Source organism: Hyperolius riggenbachi, chromosome 12 (genome assembly GCF_040937935.1).
Source record: "Hyperolius riggenbachi isolate aHypRig1 chromosome 12, aHypRig1.pri, whole genome shotgun sequence".
Taxonomy (NCBI): Eukaryota; Metazoa; Chordata; class Amphibia; order Anura; family Hyperoliidae; genus Hyperolius; species Hyperolius riggenbachi.
Window position 1 is genome coordinate 97,575,946 of NC_090657.1, and position 15,050 is coordinate 97,590,995.

The 15,050-nt window shown below is 43.8% G+C and overlaps 1 protein-coding gene across 8 annotated transcripts in view; it reads left to right on the top strand.

The window, feature by feature from the left end:
• Positions 1-15,050, top strand: part of CACNB1 (calcium voltage-gated channel auxiliary subunit beta 1) — a 154,923-nt gene that overhangs the window by 78,806 nt on the left and 61,067 nt on the right. For 4 of the 8 annotated variants that reach the window (XM_068262726.1, XM_068262723.1, XM_068262725.1 and 1 more), the window contains 3 exons: positions 8,490-8,612; positions 13,661-13,797; positions 13,921-14,030. In XM_068262726.1, coding sequence (XP_068118827.1) covers positions 8,490-8,612; positions 13,661-13,797; positions 13,921-14,030 — 370 coding nt within the window. The remainder of the gene's footprint in view (positions 1-8,489; positions 8,613-13,660; positions 13,798-13,920; positions 14,031-15,050) is intronic. The other 4 variants (XM_068262728.1, XM_068262724.1, XM_068262730.1 and 1 more) reach the window with 1 other exon arrangement.

Genomic DNA, 15,050 nt, shown 5'->3' on the forward strand with positions numbered 1-15,050 from the left:
ATTGTGTTTGAAGCAGAGAGAAATAAGAAAAGGGGATACATGGTAGTGACTGCAAGCCAGATAACTAGAGACTAAGGTGTTGGAGGTGGTTGGGGGCCCTTGGGCACCTCTTAGTCTATTAGTAATCAGTGTGTGATGGCTGGAGTGGGAGGGATGAAGGGACGCACTTTGGTGTCTCAGCCTTGGGTGCTGGAGGACCTTGTCCTGGCTCTGCACAAGACAGCAGGAGTGCACAGTTTACATGGAAGCACAGCTGCTATTCTGCTGCCATTCTACCCCTTCTCCCAATCCTACTATTACAATGGAAACTGAGTTCTGCTGTTTGAAGTGCTTTTCCTGAACCCAAACTCTTCTTTTATATTCCCAGTAGTACCAGAATACAGTTACCCGTGTGTCTGGTAAAGGAACACAGTCAAGAGGAGCTGTCATGGAATGGGGAGGATTAATGATACATTAGCATTCCATGGAGCTGATACTCTATTTCATGGGTCAGTATAGGAAAGCAGAGATAAGACAACAAGAGAGTGGGGAAGGGAGTGAGATTGCTACAGTTCCATGTAAACAGTGTACACCTGCTGCCCTGTGGTCTGTCTTCATGGACTTCAAGTTGGTCAGAGGAAACATTTAAAATCTAAATAAACCTGCATCTTAGTTTCAAAGAGTTGTTATTAAGAAACCAGAAGATACATTAAGAGGCAGCAATTAGCCACTGGACCTAATATAGGCCCTATTCGGGTATAGAAAATAAGTGTACAAAAGTAACCAAGAAGTCACATATAAGGTACATGGAGTAAACCGCCAACAGATCATAGATAATAATTAGCGAAAATAAAATGCACATAACACAAATAAGTGGAGTATCACCCCCGTAATGAGGCACAATACAAACAACAAAGCAGCAGAGATGTTGAAGACACCATTATGTCACATTCTGAGGTGAAACATACCATGAAAGACAGACCCACATTGTCAGCATGCTGTATCTAGGAATCCCAGGGGCCATATGCAATTCACTTTTTCACCTGAGTTTTCTCCAAGTTGATAATTTTCACAACTTATTAAAAATGCCTTTAACACCACCAGCAAGCAATCAAATACTCAACATAATTTTGACAGTACTTTTTGCCTAGTTTTGGGTACTTTGTCCATTGCAAAGTGCTAAAAAGTTATTTTAAATCAAAGATGAAAAGTTATCTCCTAGGAGAAAACTCAGGACAGGAGAAAAAGTGAATTGCATATGGCCCAAGTCCTCTGAAAGTGAAGTATTTGATCATGTGTGATAGCTAGCATCCTCTCAAAGATCATAATTTGGTTTATTCTATGTATGACGGGTAAGATGCAATGTAGAGGATTTCCATTGCGAGGCCAAATAATCTTTGACCACCATAGCTATTTAATGAAGTAGCCTAGCAATAAGGCCGCAGGGGCCATTTCAACTGAAACGTGTAGGACAGCAGTAATGAGACCACACACTTCCTTCCAAAAGGAAGAGACCCATCGACATGCCCACCACTTATGCACAGCTCCGGAAGCACACACCTGGAAAGGTTGAATTATCTTTATTTATCCTAGCAGGTGTAAATAAACCTGCATCTTAAAGGTGGTATTGTACTAATGGCTGACCTCTAACATTATTAGTTAACATGCTGGACAAAATGAGTGGTTTAAAGTACCTAACAGAGTCTTGTCCAGTATTCCAGGACCTTTAGCTGTATGTGAAAAGTAGGACCTTGCAAAACGAACCTGTTCTTCACCATTTAGGCTACAGTATGTGTCACGATCTGTTCCTGCTGGTGACGTTTGTGAACTGTATGGACTTCCTCTGTTCACCAGCAGATGTCCCCTCATTTCAAGAACATTTTACATTCCTCCTGAAGTTCCCTCTGCCCACCAGCAGAGGTCTCTGTATTCAAGAACTGTGTCTCTGCAGCCTTGGAAGAGGTCACATGACCATCCTGCAGAGTATATAAGTCCAGCTACAACAGAACACTGTTGCTAGTTCATTGATGTGGATAGCCCTAGAGTCTGTGTTCTGGTCACTTGTCCTGTTACCTGTTACCTGTAACCTGTCTGCCTGTTACCTGATTGATTGTCTCCCTGGTGTATGATATTGGCTTTGTCTGACTATTCTTTTGCTCACTGATTGTATTGCTTGATGTCCTGGTATCTGATCTCGGCTTGCTGACTATCCTATTGCCTGCTGCATATGTCCTGCGCTTGATTGTATATTATCCTGTATATATTTTAGTTAGTTAGCTTAGTTAGATAGGGTCCGGGGTTCACTGTGTGCACACTGTATATATTATTATTGGTTTGTGTATGTCTGATCGCAAGACAATTGCCTGCAATCATATTGCTAGTTGTACAATTCATTTGTATTTATGTTCATGCACCAATTGCAGCATCACTTGTGTATATATCCTGTCCTTGTAAATAAATCATTACTTTATTTCACATTTACCCTGGTTTTGGTCCTCAGTATTTCCACATTAAGTGACATTCTGCATTCAGTGCAAATCTGTGTGCACTGCTCGTTACAGAATGAACTAGCCAAAACAGTCACTAGGAAATACTGAAGGTTCATTTGTTCCAGCCATGGGGTTAAACTGGACTCCGCAGGACATAGATTACTTTGCCATATTTGCAGAGGAGGATAGAAAACACTGCTATAAAGAGTTTTTAGATTACTCTTATGATGAATTGCAGCAATTAATTTCACAAATTAATTATTTTGTGCAGCAAAATATTTTTTCAGTGTCTGATGTACAAGCCCTGCTGCAGATTCTGCAAAGTCTTTTGGTAGCTAAAAATCCAGCTATAACAACCTATTACCAGCCTAATCAACAGATTGAGCCAATTAACCCTTTAAGCTATGTTCAGAGTAATCTATCTGCTCCCATTAAAAGTGACTGGGACCCTCCGTTTAGAAAATGGGAGATTGAGTGTCTGTTTAATGATTTGAATGATGATTGGAGGTCTTTTATTAGCTATTATGCTCAGAAAGATGAACAATTTGTTTCCGCATGTATAAAATCTGCAAAAACTTTGGTTGATTTGGGTGTGTGCATGCAAAGGTCTGTTTCTCCTTTAATTGATGCATGGGAGAGAGTTCTGTCCACTTACTTTACTTCTGCTAATCTTTCTAATGACCAGCTCACACAGTGCTCAGTGGCTAAGGTTAAACCTGCTTCTAATCACAAATCAGTTCCCCTTCAGACTGCAAAAAGATCTACACCTTGGTTAAAGCAGTATCCAGTTACATACCAAGAGCCTGTTCTCGCTTTGAAAACCGTCAAGAAAGCAAAGAATAAACGGAAATACTTTCCAACCTCATCTATTCACCATTTACTACCTGTTGCACCAGATCCAGGTGGAATCACCTTACAAACTTTGACACAAAAGCCTGCAGACTCTTGCCTCCAGCCTGCTGCAGAACCTCTCATCCAGCCTGCTGCAGAACCTCTCATCCAGCCTGCTGTAGAACTTCTCATCCAGCCTGCTGCAGAACTTCTCATCCAGCCTGCTGCACAACCTCTCATCCAGCCTGCTGCAAAACCTCTCATCCAGCCTGCTGCAAAACCTCTCATCCAGCCTGCTGCAGAACCTCTCATCCAGCCTGCTGCAGAACCTCTCACCCAGCCGCCTGCAGACTCTTGCACCCAGCCGCCTGCAGACTCTTGCACCCAGCCGCCTGCAGACTCTTGCACCCAGCCGCCTGCAGACTCTTGCACCCAGCCGCCTGCAGACTCTTGCACCCAGCCGCCTGCAGACTCTTGCACCCAGCCGCCTGCAGACTCTTGCACCCAGCCGCCTGCAGACTCTTGCACCCAGCCGCCTGCAGACTCTTGCACCCAGCCGCCTGCAGACTCTTGCACCCAGCCGCCTGCAGACTCTTGCACCCAGCCGCCTGCAGACTCTTGCACCCAGCCGCCTGCAGACTCTTGCACCCAGCCGCCTGCAGACTCTTGCATCCAGCCGCCTGCAGACTCTTGCATCCAGCCTCCTGCAGAACCTCGCATCCAGCCTCCTGCAGAACCTCGCATCCAGCCTCCTGCAGAACCTCGCATCCAGCCTCCTGCAGAACCTCGCATCCAGCCTCCTGCAGAACCTCGCATCCAGCCTCCTGCAGAACCTCGCATCCAGCCGCCTGCAGACTCTTGCACCCAGCTGCCTGCAGACTCTTGCACCCAGCCACCTGCAGAACCTTTCATCCAGCCTCCTGCAGAACCTCGCATCCAGCCTCCTGCAGAACCTCGCATCCAGCCTCCTGCAGAACCTCGCATCCAGCCTCCTGCAGACTGTTGCACCCAGCCTCCTGATGAACTTTGCATACAGCCATCTGCAGAACCTTGTCTCCAGCTTCCTGCAGACTCTTGCTTCCAGCCGCCTGCAGACTCTTGCTTCCAGCCGCCTGCAGACTCTTGCTTCCAGCCGGCTGCAGACTCTTGCTTCCAGCCGCCTGCAGAACCTCTCATCCAGCCGCCTGCAGAACCTCTCATCCAGCCGCTTGCAGAACCTCTCATCCAGCCTCCTGCAGACTGTTGCACCCAGCCGCCTGATGAACTTTGCATACAGCCATCTGCAGAACCTTGTCTCCAGCTGCCTGCAGACTCTTGCATCCTGCCAGCAGAACTTTGCATCCAGCTTGCAGAAACCTGTATTCAGCTCACAGTCTTCTTACTTTCGGTACAGCAGTGGTTAACTTCATCTCTTCCTGCCAGATCTTTGCAAACTACAATTTCTGACATGTCTACACAGCCTACAGCTCCTGCCAAGTCTGCAAGGGACAGCACTTCGCTCCAGCCACTGCCAACCAGTTTACCAGCCTGTCCAGGTGCATCTTTGCCAACCAGTCCAGCTGCATCTCTGTCACCAGGTCCAGCAGAAAGTTTGCTATCCTGCCCAGCTACATCTTTACCATCTTGTGCAGCTGCATCTTTGCCAACCAGTCCAGCAGTAAGTTTGCCAGCCCGTCCAGCTGCATCTCTGCCCTCCTGTCCAGCTGCATCTCTGCCATCCTGTCCAGCTGCATCTCTGCCAACAGGTACAGCGGAAGCTTTGTGTCAGCCCGCACAGACTTTGCTTCAGCCCGCACAGACTTTGCTTCAGCCCGCACAGACTTTGCTTCAGCCCGCACAGACTTTGCTTCAGCCCGCACAGACTTTGCTTCAGCCCGCACAGACTTTGCTTCAGCCCGCACAGACTTTGCTCCAGCCCGCACAGACTTTGCTCCAGCCCGCACAGGTTTTGCTCCAGCCCGCACAGGATATGTTTCAGCTTGCACAGACTGTATTGGGGTGTCTACCAACGGTCCAGCCAGGTGCTCAGCCAACGGCCCAGCAAGGTGCTCAGCCAACGGCCCAGCCAAGCGCTCAGCTAATGGTCCAGACCCCTGAAGCCAGCCAGCCTGTTGCCACCCTGCCTGAAGCCAGCCAGCCTGTTGACACCCTGCCTGAAGCTTTCCAGCCTGTTGACACCCTGCCTGAAGCTTTCCAGCCTGTTGCCACCCTGCCTGAAGCTTTCCAGCCTGTTGCCACCCTGCCTGAAGCTAGCCAGCCTGTTGTCACCCTGCCTGAAGCTAGCCAGCCTGTTGCCACCCTGCCTGAAGCTAGCCAGCCTGTTGCCACCCTGCCTGAAGCTAGCCAGCCTGTTGCTACCTTGTCTGATGCCCACCCTCTAAAGACTTTTGTTGATGCCCACCCTCAGACTTTTGTTGTTCCTCAGCTCCTACAGACTTCTGACAACAAAGCCCAGTTTTGCAGACCTCTGCTAAAGCCAAATCGATTGTCCTGGTGGAGGTATACTATTGAACTGTTTGGCTGGAGACTTGTTTACATGCTGTCCTTCCTGCTGGTGTCTAGTCCACTGCCCTGCTTGATGACATCTGGTTCCTGGTTCTGCCTGCTGCCTTTCCTGATGACATCTGGTTCCTGGTCCTGCCTGCTGTCTTTCCTGATGACATCTGGTTCCTGGTTCTGCCTGCTGCCCTGCTTGATGACATCTGCTTCCTGGTTCTGCCTGCTGCCTTTCCTGATATCTGGTTCCTGGTTCTGCCTGCTGCCGTTCCTGATGACATCTGATTCCTGGTCCTTCCTGATGTTCTTCAGACTGCTGTGCATCTTGCCTTGTTGCCTGACGGTCTCCAGTCTGCTGTCTGCCTTTTTGCCCAATGTTTCTTGGGACCCAGGTGGATGTGAATTGGTAGTCTGGTGGAGCGTCCTGAGGCCGCTCCTCAAGGGGGGGGGTACTGTCACGATCTGTTCCTGCTGGTGACGTTTGTGAACTGTATGGACTTCCTCTGTTCACCAGCAGATGTCCCCTCATTTCAAGAACATTTTACATTCCTCCTGAAGTTCCCTCTGCCCACCAGCAGAGGTCTCTGTATTCAAGAACTGTGTCTCTGCAGCCTTGGAAGAGGTCACATGACCATCCTGCAGAGTATATAAGTCCAGCTACAACAGAACACTGTTGCTAGTTCATTGATGTGGATAGCCCTAGAGTCTGTGTTCTGGTCACTTGTCCTGTTACCTGTTACCTGTAACCTGTCTGCCTGTTACCTGATTGATTGTCTCCCTGGTGTATGATATTGGCTTTGTCTGACTATTCTTTTGCTCACTGATTGTATTGCTTGATGTCCTGGTATCTGATCTCGGCTTGCTGACTATCCTATTGCCTGCTGCATATGTCCTGCGCTTGATTGTATATTATGCTGTATATATTTTAGTTAGTTAGCTTAGTTAGATAGGGTCCGGGGTTCACTGTGTGCACACTGTATATATTATTATTGGTTTGTGTATGTCTGATCGCAAGACAATTGCCTGCAATCATATTGCTAGTTGTACAATTCATTTGTATTTATGTTCATGCACCAATTGCAGCATCACTTGTGTATATATCCTGTCCTTGTAAATAAATCATTACTTTATTTCACATTTACCCTGGTTTTGGTCCTCAGTATTTCCACATTAAGTGACATTCTGCATTCAGTGCAAATCTGTGTGCACTGCTCGTTACAGTATGTGACCAGGAATGCACTGCCTGTGAATGTGGAGCTTACCAACACCAACCCACAACATTTGGGGTGTGGGTACCTTGTAAAGATAAGGAAAACCTTTCCCCCTACCTATTACCCACAAAAGTCTGTTCTTCAAATCTGGTGCCCAGGAGGTGGCAAGGGTAATAGTATGGGGTGAAGACTTATGGTCTCCCTGATAATAAGGGGGGCATCAAAATAGCAACCACCTGCCAGGTAGATAGGAGGAATAATTTCTGACCCCATTATCTTGCTGTTAAGTTTGACTGTAATACAGTACTGTACATTTTCTTTGCCAGTTATTAAGTAGACTAGAGATCCTGAAAAGTAAAAATGTGACACTTAGCCGGGGACAGTGTTAAAAAAAGAGAGAGAGAAAAAAACAGAGCTTTATGCTCGGAATACACGGCTCGATTCTGAGCCATTTAGATGGCTCGATAGATAATTTCCGACATGTCCAATCTCCGGCCCAATAATTTCGCCGCTCGATTCCGCATTGAAGACAATGCAAAAAGATAAGAAAAACGAGCGGAAGATAAGAGAATCGCCTGCGGAATTGAGCTGGGAATCGATCGAGTGGGAGAATCGAGCAGCGTATGCCCAGCATTAGTCTCAAGGCAGGTACACACAATACAATTTCCTGTCAGATTGATGCGTCAATTTGATAATTTCCGCCATATATGATCTGCTCCCATTAGAGAATGGGATCGATTTTGTGCAGTACTGATCTGAAAATGCATCCCGTTCTCGATTGAGAGCTGATCAGACATGCTGGACATTATTTGACCCATCGATCTCACTGGAAATTGCATCATTTAGCTGTGGAGGGGATGGACATCTCAACACAGGACAGAGGCTGCACAGACCTCCTATGTTGGAAAACACCAGTGGCGGTGGTAGGGCTTGCAAAATACTAACCCTACTTTCTGTTTGTTTCATAAGAAAGGCAGACTTATACTTAAATGGAGATCTCCCTCTAGTGGCTAATTTGTAGATCTATGAATAAAAAAGGCAAATACCCGAAACAGCATGCTTCTGTACTGTGAATTTCCCGCTAATGTTCCCACGGAGGGTGGGATCAGGGCACACCACTTACTATTTGTATTTTCATGGATGCCATCCTGTTTATGTGAAGATTTTGTAGTGAAGACCTTTGTTTATTTTGACATTGGAAGAATCAGGTTTACTTTATGCAACAATCCACAGCTGCCAATCATCAAATTTAGTGTTTGTTGCACTGCAGCAGCAGTTTTACTAGAGATTATTGTCTTTGAGTTAATGATAGAAATAAGACTATAGTGAAAATTATTTGCACCTTTGTAACTGATTTGTAACTTTCAGTAGAGAAGCTACAAAGATGACAATCCACATGCAGATGACTGTTATGTACATTTTATGAAATTTTCTCCAAATGAAGATCCTTGAATAAACATCAACACCTTCTGCTCCCCTACAGACCAAGCCTGTGGCCTTTGCTGTCCGGACGAATGTAGGATACATCCCGGCTCCTGGAGATGATGCTCCGGTGCAGGGAATGTCCATCAACTTCGATCCCAAAGACTTCCTTCACATCAAGGAGGTAAGGATGGAAGTGGACTGATGATCCTGGTGTTTCAAATTATAGTTATAGAGAGGTTTCATGCTATGGCTATAGAGATTGAATACATGTAAAAAAAAAGGCACCCGGAGAAAAGGGCGCAGGGTTTTGCCTCTAGTAGAATCTCGCTAACATTAGCACTATTCTACTACTAGGATTGTCTACTATTTGTAAACAGTCCCTATTCAGTGTGCAGGGGGAGGGGCATTATCCAAAGTTTTGCAGGGGGTGCCCAATGATTTCTAGTTATGCCTCTGCATAGATAGTTACATATGTAGTTACATAAAGATGACATATTATTGTAAAATATTTCTGCAATATATTATGCTCATATCATACAGAATGGTGCTGAAACTGGACTGCTGGCATTGACCGTTTATGAGGAATTTCCAGGATTACTGCGCTTTGTAGAGTGTGTGTTACAGATGGTAATTTACTAAGGATACTGAGCATTAAACAGCAGGGATGTTTGCATATGATCACTTCAAGCATGCATCCAGAGACAGGACTCGTAAATATAGCATCATGTCTCTGCATACAGTTTGATGTTTTAGTGAACACAGATGTTGCTGTATATCTATTTAGATTTTACAGAACCAGAACTGTCAAGATTTTTCACACTGGTTGTAAAGGAACCTAAAAGCTTCCCTATTGAAAGTATTGCAAAGTAAAATTTTACTTCTCAAAACAAAAATAAAAATGAAGATTCCACCTCTACATGAGCTAGAAGTGATATCTCTAATGTACAGTCTGACTCCAAAACAGTGGGTGGAATTAGAAAATTGGTTCTTATGTCCTTGTAAGCAAGTTACACTTTTTTTAAAAAATAAAGCTGAATTATAACACAACTGTAATATCACCTAAATGACTAAGCTACAGGTGTTCTGTAATCCAGCAGTTGTGGATGTACACCTGATTTATAAAGGCATGAAGGGATGATATTGTATTTTCTACCCACTATTCGGAAGTGATGTATTATGGATGTCAGTTATCGATCATGTGCAGATGAAACTTTCAAATGTCTTTTGTTTTAAAGGGGACCTGAAGTGAGAGAAATATGGAGGCTGTCATCTTCATTCCCTTTTAAACAACGCCAATTGCCTGGGTATTATGCTGAGCTTTTGGTTTTCCTTGATTTTGAGTCACATGCCTGCAACGAACATGCAAGCAGTAGAGTCAGAGCAGAGTCAGAGCATCTGATGTGCATACTCAATATGGTATTGTCAGAATTGTCAGATACAGTATTGTCAGAAGAGCATCAGCACCTTCTTCAGGCAAATGGCAGTGATTATTAGAGGATGAAGGTGGCAGTCTCTGTGTTCCCCTAAGGGTTCCCCTTAAAGTGCACCAGTGGTGAAAATAAACTGATGAGACAATTGTATCTATCCCCCTATTCCTAAAAAAATTCCTTTTTTTAGACATCCCAGTTTTATCTTTAAATACGTAAAAAGTAAATTTAATGTTTTATTGTCTCTGCTCAATGACAGTCTTTCAAGTGTCCCAGAGTTAAAATAAAATATATGAACTATTGACCATTTTATATATACCCTGCACTCAGAAGCTGTTCTCTTCCAGGCAAGAGTTTATTGTTGTTATTTCTTATCAGTGATGGTAAACAGGGCCAGTAGCAGTCCAATTTCTAGTGAAAAATCGTTTGAGCGATCAGATAATTCGGATCGGATGTGATTGGACTGGTTGTAAATAATCTCCGTTGATGGGCACAATCAATTATGAACAATTATAAAAACAGTTGTCCAATTGGATTTTCATTGACCGAAATTTGGATTTTCTTGTCGGTTGTGATAGACAGGAAGCAAAGATTGGTTCATTGATGGTGTAGTGAGCGATGTATTACAATATTTCACTTCCGATTAGAATTATCTGATCGCTCTTTACACTATAGTCGACTAAGTCCCAACTAAAGAGAAACTGTCACTTGCAAATGTGAACTTTTACTCTCTCAGACATAAAAAGAAAATAAGTAACACAGCCTAGTTATGTGTTTTCTTGGCACTATGCATACAGTACACACTGTTCTCCCCAGAATTTTTTTCCAGCTGGGTGGCATGAAAAATTAGTGGGGTGGGGAGGGACAGACAAATACAGGGCCGGCGATTCCACAGGGGTAAACTAAGCAATTGCCCAGGGCCCTAGAGCCAGCTGTTGGACCCCCCAGTCTCCCTATAATTGATAGAGCAGAACGTGGCCAGACTGCACATGCGCAACAAAGTTCGACTTGTCCAGAATACTGGGCCATCCAGCGGGAAACAGGAGCGGCCCGGGGAGATGGCGAGGGACCAAGCGGCCTCAAGGGGGGCTGGAGGAAGCCCAAGGTGAGTATAAAACCTGACACTACTTTCATCTCATTTTTCCTTTAAATTTAGAGCCTATATAATCCCAGCCCCACCACTGGAGACACACCACAGAGGGCTTTTTAGATTTTTTTTTTTTTTAATGCTTCCATTGACTTGCATTAAAATTGCGTTAAAATCGCGGCAGGGTATTTCAAAAAATGCGGTTGCGGAAATTTTGCTACAATTTTGATGCAAGTCAATTGGAGCAGTTTAAAAAAAAAAAAACAATCTGAAAATCACTCTGCGTGTGTCTCCAGCCTAGAGCAGTTTACCTCCAGGAGGGCAGCCTCATGTGGAGAAGAGACAGAGCCAGCCAGGAGAACAGTGAATACTAATGATGCAGAGACTGCAGCTCTCCTGTGCCATGTGTCACCAACAGCAGATCTGGATAAAGTTTGAGTAGGATCATCTGTGTGAACTCTGCTGCCCTCTAGCTGCAAGTCTGTGCATGCCCCAAATTAGTATTCACTGCACTCCTGGCTAGTCCCTCCTCTTCATGAGCTGCTGTGATAGGAGGGGAGTGAGGAGGAAACCCAACAGCAGGGTGCACGCCAGAATTGGCCGTGCTCGTGCGGAGCACCGGGCTAATAGGGCTTGGGGAGAACACTAAGTACACATGTCTATCTCAGCATGTCATATGTCTCCTCATGTACACTTTAAAGAGGAACTTCAGCCTAAACAAACATACTGTCATTAATTTACATTAGTTATGTTAATTAAAATAGATTGGTAATATAATCTCTTACTCACCGAGAAACTTTACTGCGCTTCCCATTTAGTAAATCAACTCTGCCATTTCCATGGGTGACTGATTAATTACATGTTGTAATATCCCTCATGTAAAGAAATTTGTTACTCTTGACACTTTGCCTTACCAGTGGAGTAGGAAGTGCTGTGAGGCCCAGGCATGGGACCCCAGTCTTCCAAACCTTATGCTGGGAACACTCAATGCAATTTCCCTTTTGATCGACTGGTGATCGGACAGGAAGTTGTAGCGTGTGTACATGTCCAAACTGCTCCTGATCGATAAAGGGAGTGATTTTCCGATGACAACTTCACAAAATCGATCACTTTCTCGATCGGAAACAGATCAGGCATGTCAGAAATAATCGTCCAATTCCCACCGATCAGACGGGAAATTGTATTGTGTGTTCCCAGCATAAGGCACAGCCCCTTCCTTCTTCCCCATTTGTTATTTCCCATCCCCAGTCTTCTTCCTGATAACTGGGAGGGAGCTGGTGAGGATGGTGAGAGGTATTTGGAAGCGAGATTGTCATTGAGGAGTGTAGACTGCTGCTATGGAAAGGGTCCTGGAGTGAGAGGGGGGTATATAATATGTCAGGCTTGGGGAAGGAATATAGGGTTGTATAATGTGAGAGGGCTGCAGGAAGCAAGTGGGGAATTTTGGCAGTATTTGTAGTATTTGTATAGCGCCTTTCTCCTGTCGGACTCAAAGCGCTTGCGAGGCAGCCACTAGAGCGCACTCAGTAGGCAGTACTATGGAATGAATGCCATAATATGAGTGCTGCCTGGAGTACATAGGGATCTGGGCTATTTTATTAAAAAGGTAATCCAGGCATTAGGGGAATTTAAGTGCAGAAGTTAAAATTATATTGTTGGTTGTGGTAAAATGCTTCAAGAGGGAGAGATGCATCATGGGACGCAGGGATTTGGGCTTACAACCATTAACTGTTGGACCCCGTAATATGTAGTTGTACCCTGGGCCTTATACTAACCACAAATTAATGGGAAGATAAACTTATCATATACATATAATTGCCAATGTTTAACCACTTTATCAACCACTACAGTATACCTATGTTCTCTGTGACTTTGTCTAAGCCACAAGGACGTAGATATACATATTGTAGCTGAAGCACAGCTGTGCATGATTGGGCATTGCTGCTGTGCACACCACTGGCACTATCTGTTGCAGAACTAATTGGTGAAAGGGAATATACGTTCCCTGAGCCAATAAGATTGATTTTTTACCACAAAAAATGCTTTTAATTTCTTATTCTTGTTCATATTGAAAATACACACAGTAGCATTATTTTGTAATGAAATATCCTCCTCAAAAATTGTGACAGGAACATAATCTAAGTTTTGTGACAAACTGTAGAAATAACCAGACAAAATGTTTGTTTTTATCTATAGTAGAACTTTTTATTTTTAAACTGAAATTGGTCAAACTGAGAAATAATGTGTTTTTTCCCCCATTACACTGCATAGAAAACAAAAATTGTTTGAGGGAAAAATTCCTTACAAAGAAAGCCTAGTTTGCCTTGGAAAAAAAAAACAATATATATTTCATTTAGGTGTCATAAGTAAGGATAAAGTCATTGCTGATTAAAGGGAACCCGAAGTGAGAGAGATATGGAGGCTGCCATATTTATTTTCTTTTAAACAATACAAGTTGCCTGGCTGTGCTCCTGATCCTGTTTATCTACTTTGAGCCATAGACCCTGAACAAGCATGCAGCAGATCAGGTACTCTGACCTGGCTGACTAAATATGGCTGCCTCCACATCCCTCTCACCTCGGGTTCCCTTTAAATAGGGACATAGCTAAAATGTCAAAACTGCTCTGGTTCGTAAGGGGGAACCACGGTCTGGATGTGAAGAGGTTCAAATTGCTGTTGTTTAACCATTTTGTGCTCTTTGGAATGATTTTGCAGAAATACAACAATGACTGGTGGATCGGGCGAGCAGTACGGGAGGGCTGTGAGGTGGGCTTTATTCCCAGTCCTGTGAAGCTGGAACACATGAGAATGTTGCAGGAACAGAAGATGCGACAGAGCCGACTTAGTACCAGGTAATGACATAATCAGCTCCTTCATACTGTTGTATAAGCTCCTCCCCCTGTTTACGCTAATCCCATATGCTTACTCTGTATGTTCTCCCTACACTGCCTTACATTTTCTCTGTCCATTTGTAGTAAATCCATTGGAAACTCCAATAGTTTAGGTGATGTGGTCAGTGGTACACGGAGACCAACCCCTCCAGCCACAGGTGAGGAAACAGATCCTGTCCACCTGCTCTTTAAAGGTAACGCAACTCCCTATCAAGCCTCACTTATTGCTATCTATTTGTTATATGTAATTATGCCTCCTATATTGGTCAATGTTACATATTGGCTATGAGAGCAGTTCAAACTGCATGTAGAAGACAGGTGCACTTTGTTTAATGCTGTGACAGAAATGACTGTTTTTTTTCCTGTTAATTAAAATTTTGGTTTATTCAGTGCTTTTCAATATAATTTCCATGAAATAAACTTGACACTAGGTTACATTCCCCACTGGGAATGATTTTGATTTTTCTGCTTATATTAATTTCCCACTGATGATTTCCATAAGTGCAGATGACGGTCCAATAAGAAACCATACAAAGGAATTCAAACATGGCAGTGCTCTAGTTTCAGGCCAGTGTTGCAATGGGATGCAGAAAGTATGAATGGCAGAGCAGCAGCCTCAAAGCATGACAGAGCAAAAATAGAACAACAGCAAGTATAAAGACAGGAGAATTACACATGAAGAAAAAAAACACATACAAAGAAAGAAATATACAGAAGTATATAGCTCAAAAGACAGAAGTATACATATGAAGAAGTGTACACATGACAAACTAAATATATAGATCAAAAAGACTTATTGGTAAATATACACAAATTATGGTGCTGGGTTTTATTTTTGCATTTTATTCAAATACTTTTTTCTCTTTTATGAAACATCAGTAAAGTAGGGACACCTTTTACCTACTTACCTGAAGGGGAGAGTGGAAATCAGGTAGCCCCTTATTACAGTGGGCATTGAGATTTCTCATAAGTTCTCCGCATGATAATGCACCATCATTGGGGGATTTATTAACCCCTTGTCCTTGACATTTGCTTACCCTCCTTTACAAGGTACTGTCCCATTGTTAAGAACCTTGGGGGTTTGTATGGCTGATGGAGCACCGCTTGCCACCTGCCATTCTTTGGCCACAATTTTTTGAGGTTTATATATATATATATATATATATATATATATATATATATATATATATATATATATATATATATATATATAT